Source organism: Limulus polyphemus, unplaced genomic scaffold (assembly GCF_000517525.1).
Source record: "Limulus polyphemus unplaced genomic scaffold, Limulus_polyphemus-2.1.2 Scaffold6334, whole genome shotgun sequence".
In the NCBI taxonomy this organism is placed as follows: domain Eukaryota; kingdom Metazoa; phylum Arthropoda; class Merostomata; order Xiphosura; family Limulidae; genus Limulus; species Limulus polyphemus.
Window position 1 is genome coordinate 26,846 of NW_013671944.1, and position 5,274 is coordinate 32,119.

The following is a 5,274-nucleotide window of genomic DNA, read 5'->3' on the forward strand; positions in this document are numbered from 1 at the left end:
AGTCAATCCAGTAAGAAATACACAAGATATAAAATCTCCAATTTTGATTGAATTTATTCCTTTTCTTTTTCTTCGTAATACAAGTACAGAAAATGTATTGATAGAAACACATATTTAACTTTTATGGATCTTTACAACTTACAATTAGGTGTCAAATTTGGTCTAAATATAAGACACACTTGCAAAGTTGGTCAACAAAAACCACTTACTTTTGACCAAAAGTTTTGAGCATGCAAAGATTCACATGAGCTATCAATCTAAAATGTTTACTACAGCTTCACCTAAGAGTAAAAGTGGACCGTTTTTGTCATATGTGTTAAAGACGGCTGACTTAGAGCAGCAAATATATAGGGTGAAAGCACGTGCAGGTACATAAGTATTGGTTAGGCCAAGCAAACAAGATTAAGTCTAACTCAAGTTTTCAAAAGAATCATAGCAGTTGATGGTTATTATTCATTGCCAACTAATAACCACAAATTTGCTAAATTTTTGAAATTCTTGTAATTAAAGAGCATTTAGTGTCACACGATATTAGCTTAAGCAATTAGTGTAAATAATGATGCTTGTTATGGCTGTAGTTGAGTGGATGCGGGGGATGATAAGAAACTACTGATTAAATTTCGTACTAATTTTAGCATGTTTTATTTGATATTTTTCCTCTTTCAGTTTTACTGATTACCTGTTTTGTTTTATTCCAGTATTACCATTATCATGCTTATTCAAATGATTTCTAACTTGAATATTTAAATGTATGTATTTCAGCTTTGCTGTGCATGTTGATAATCATAAGATAGATTAATATTTAGTTCTCTTATAATCATTCAAATAAGGCATTCTTTGGAGTATAAGATCGTGGAGGTCATCTGAGCATTGCATTGGTTTCTAGATACATGAATTTATGTACCTGATTATGATTTGATATTTTTTCATGGTATTTAGGGTTTATAATCTTAAAGATTTTCTGAATCCCACTATCAAAGATAGTATTCTAAATCTTTTACTTATTTACATTCTATTTTGTCTTTATCAAAGTAATTAAACTATCTACATTCTTCATGTAACTTAAGTATAATGGAAACAAAAGTCTGGGAGTATTTGCTTGAATAGTTTTATTAATACTGTTATCTTACCTTAAGAACGTTTGTATCAGATCCATTTTGTACGTGTCTGACTGCATCTCCATCATCTAGTAAGAATGGTCATTCAGTATCAAGAGTGTAAGAAATTATACTTGAGTACAGGTAGCTTTTTATTGGTGTTTAGAATCAAGAATTTACATTGGTTAAAATTTTCATGTAATATGGTTAAGTATCACTACTACAAGAAGAAATACCCATTAGTATAGAAAGGGTTAATACAGTCTCTTCTATAAATTGGTTCTTGGGAATCCTACAATATCTCAGGAGTGGAACCCCAAATTTTAATATGTCATTTTGTCAAAATATTTCATCATATCTTCCTTTTGATCATCGTGTTGGAATATTTCATTTCAATCAGTTTCTTTCATGTTTTGAAATTCTTCATTGTAGTAACATTCATGTGTCGATATTTTTGATTTTGTTGCTATATTGCTATGTTTTATGGTAAAACCTTTTAGTTCCTCCACCTCCTGGAATTTGTCCAACAGTTTTACCAACAATTGGACAACCACCACCACCACCCCCTGGTCCTCCACTTCCACCTGGGGTAGCTCCTCATCCTCCACCACAACCTGGTAAGTAAATTGTTTAGTTCAATACAAAGAATGTCATTCAAAATATGATCTGATTTTTATATTAGTCACACTTACAGTTGATTTTGAAAAGAAGATTATCAGAATAAAGACTGTTACCCTTGTTATCTAATTTCATCATATTTAATACCACAGTAATGACTTATATTGTTGTAATATTATATTGTGAATATAAGTATTTTTTGGCAGTGTTTTAAGTTGATGTTTAAAACTCTGTAAACCTTTTTGTTTGTAATATTTTATAATTTTCACTTTTATTTTGTGGATGTTTCTTAGTTCTCCAGGTTTTCCTTTAGCAAAAACACTGATCAAAACATTCTCTCTTTAAAGACTCGTACATTCCCGAACCATACAATCCTGAAGCCCCGGGAATTAAAAGAAATCCTCGTATGCATCAACCTTTTTGGGGTCCACCATCCACAGGAATGCCACCAGTGAGGTTGCCAGTATCTCGCGTTCCTCCTCCAATGTTCCATCCTCCTCCACCACTGCAAAGAACACGTGAATTAATTGGTGTTCCTACGATTGACAATCCTATAGGTAGGTTTCAGAAAATGATGGGAAGTGATATCACATTTGTGAACAGTCTAATGCAATCATTAAATATTGTGCTTGTCTGTGGCCAACCTACTTTTAATCAAACATTTTCTCCCTGATGTAGAAATATCAAAAGTCTCTACAGAAAGTTCTACAGTTTTTGAGCCTGAAACACCCCAAAGCATAGTTGTTACAGCATCACAAAGCAGTATTAGCACTGGTGTTGTCTCATCTGTATCTGTTCAACCTAGTGTCGATTCAAATATAAAGAGACGACCATTTGACTATACCCGATTGGGCCAAAAAAAATCTTTTCAGCCAGTCCAGGAAAGATGTACTCTTGAAGTTAGAAAGGTTCCCAGACATCTTAATACCATAACACAGCTAAATGGACATTTCTCCAAGTTTGGCAACATTGTTAACCTTCAGGTACATAACATTGCATTTCTAAAATAATTTAAAAAAAAGCTAGGCATAGATACATTATATACTTTATAGTTCAGTTGATACTAAATCATCTTGGTGCTAGTAGAGTAGTTTCTAATTGCAATACTTGTGTGAATTATGTTTTCGTTGCAGCAATTTTAAAAAATCCAAGTATTTTAATGATGAGTATTTCAGTGAGATTTTTTAACATTGCTCCAAGGAAAACAAGTATTACAATTATAAACTACTCTACTAGCACCAAGATAATTATAATGTATTTTAATGATGAGTATTTCAGAAGCAGGCTGAATCAAGAAGTGTATTAATGTTCTGAACTGTCTTGAAGGAGTACAGAGCTACACCTTTCTCTTGTATAACAGGTTGTTAAAACACTGAACACAGACAACCAGTTATATTGTACCTGTTAATATTGAGAAAATACCTTAAATACAAACAACTAGCTATATTGTACCTGTTGACATTGAGAAAAGACAAACAACTAGTTATACTGTGCCTGTTGACAATGAGGAAAGACACAATACAAAAAACCAGTTATATTGTACCTGTTAACATTGAGAAAATACCTTAAATACAAACAACTAGCTATATTGTACTTGTTAACATTGCGAAAACAATAAACCCAAACAACTAGCTATATTGTACCTGTTGACATTGAGAAAAGACAATAAACCCAAACAACTAGCTATATTGTGCCTGTTAACATTGAGAAAAGACAATAAACCCAAACAACTAGCTATATTGTGCCTGTTAACATTGAGAAAAGACAATAAACCCAAACAACTAGCTATATTGTACCTGTTAACATTGAGAAAAGATAATAAACCCAAACAACTAGCTATATTGTGCTTGTTAACATTGAGAAAACAATAAACTCAAACAACTAGCTATATTGTGCATATTAACATTGAGAAAGGACAATGAACCCAAACAACTAGCTATATTGTGCATATTAACATTGAGAAAACAATATACCCAAACAACTAGCTTTATTGTACCTGTTAATATTGAGAAAAGACAATAAACCCAAACAACTTGTTATATTGTGCATGTTAACACTAAATACAGAGAACCATCTATGTTTTCCCATTAATGTTTAGAAAAGAACATACTGTTATTACATTGACAGTAAGTGGAAGACAGTACGTATGCAACTGACTGGCTGTTGCGTGTCTGTTAATGGTAAGAGAGAAAACACTGTATTTTCAAACTATCAGCACCATATTGTGTTGTTTTTTTTAATGGAAGAAAGAAGATACTGTTTTAAAACATATTGTCAACTATTTGTGTCCATTGCAAGTAAGAATAGAAGGCACTGTAAAGACAAGCAACAACCTGTATTGCATTTATTAATTTTAAGAGTAGAAAATAAATTTTAAAAGTCTGTGGCCTCCAGTAATTCTATAACCTGAGCTTAAATTTTGATAAGCTTGCAATGAAGGGTCACTGTTTGAGTTTGAAATTATACTACTCACTGGGTTTGAAATTTCTTTATTTTGAAGTAAAATTTTCTTTAAATAAATTCTTTATTTTCCAAAGGGACTAAGGAAATAACAAAAAAAGTGTTTTATTTAGTAATAAGAATTAACATATGATATTGTTGGTTGTTTTTTACCTATTCAAAATACAATGATTCAAGAAGGATGCCTTTCTTTACTTGCCTAGAAGTACAGATATAGATTTATGAAAGAACTTTATGTAGTTGGTGTAATGTTGATATAAAGGTATCATGCAAGAAGGGTTGTGCAGTTATAAATATTTTTAAATTGTAGAATATTCTGCTATATTAATTGTGTCTAGAATAAACTTGGTTGGGCACGTATGTAAAAATGTAGTAATATCATGTCTGGGTTAAGGTCTACTATGGTGGGAACCCTGAAGCTGCTCTGGTCCAGTTCTCTAGTCATGCAGAAGCTAATTCAGCCTACCGGTGTACAGAAGCAGTTCTTAACAACAGGTTCATCAAAGTGTTTTGGCATAACAAAGATAACAACCAGAACTCCAACCAAGAGAAAACAACCCTTCCTACTGACAAACCAAATGTGAAGGAGAGGCTTGGGATTCCTGGAAATGGCAAAACCAGTAACTTCAGTCTAAATAATAAAATCACAGCAAATTCAACACCAACAGAGGATAATACAGAAAGAGTAAGCCTATTTTGATTTTTTATTCTTTCATACTGTAAGTAAAGATTTGGTGGTTGACTGTTATCTTGTTATGCCTCAAACAAATTAACGATTTTTTATTTGTTTTTCTTTCATATTTTAGAAGAGTATTTGGTGGTTTGTGGTTTCCCTTTTATATCATTAAGAACAGTAAAGGTTTAGCACTTTACTGGTAGCCTGTTAAATCTTAACACTAACAGAGTGTTTCTGATTTCCTTTTAACATTTTTATGTATTTTTAAAGTATATTTGATGATGTGTTATTTTTCTTAACCCTTTTGAGACGGGTCACAGGTGAAAGGCCATGTCATCTCATTTGTTGGCTTACATTTTATATTGAACTACTATTTCATGAATTTATGTCAATAAGTTTGGTATCAAACTGTAGATTATAATT

General features: G+C 32.0%; 1 protein-coding gene across 1 annotated transcript in view; it reads left to right on the forward strand.

Moving 5' to 3' along the window:
* LOC106473618 (RNA-binding protein 26-like) overlaps nt 1-5,274 on the forward strand; it is a gene marked incomplete at its 3' end in the record, with an annotated part of 41,076 nt that overhangs the window by 14,348 nt on the left and 21,454 nt on the right. The window contains exons 7-10 of the mRNA XM_013934302.2: nt 1,598-1,714; nt 2,063-2,272; nt 2,394-2,698; nt 4,570-4,860. Of these exons, the coding sequence (XP_013789756.2) occupies nt 1,598-1,714; nt 2,063-2,272; nt 2,394-2,698; nt 4,570-4,860 (923 nt within the window). The remainder of the gene's footprint in view (nt 1-1,597; nt 1,715-2,062; nt 2,273-2,393; nt 2,699-4,569; nt 4,861-5,274) is intronic.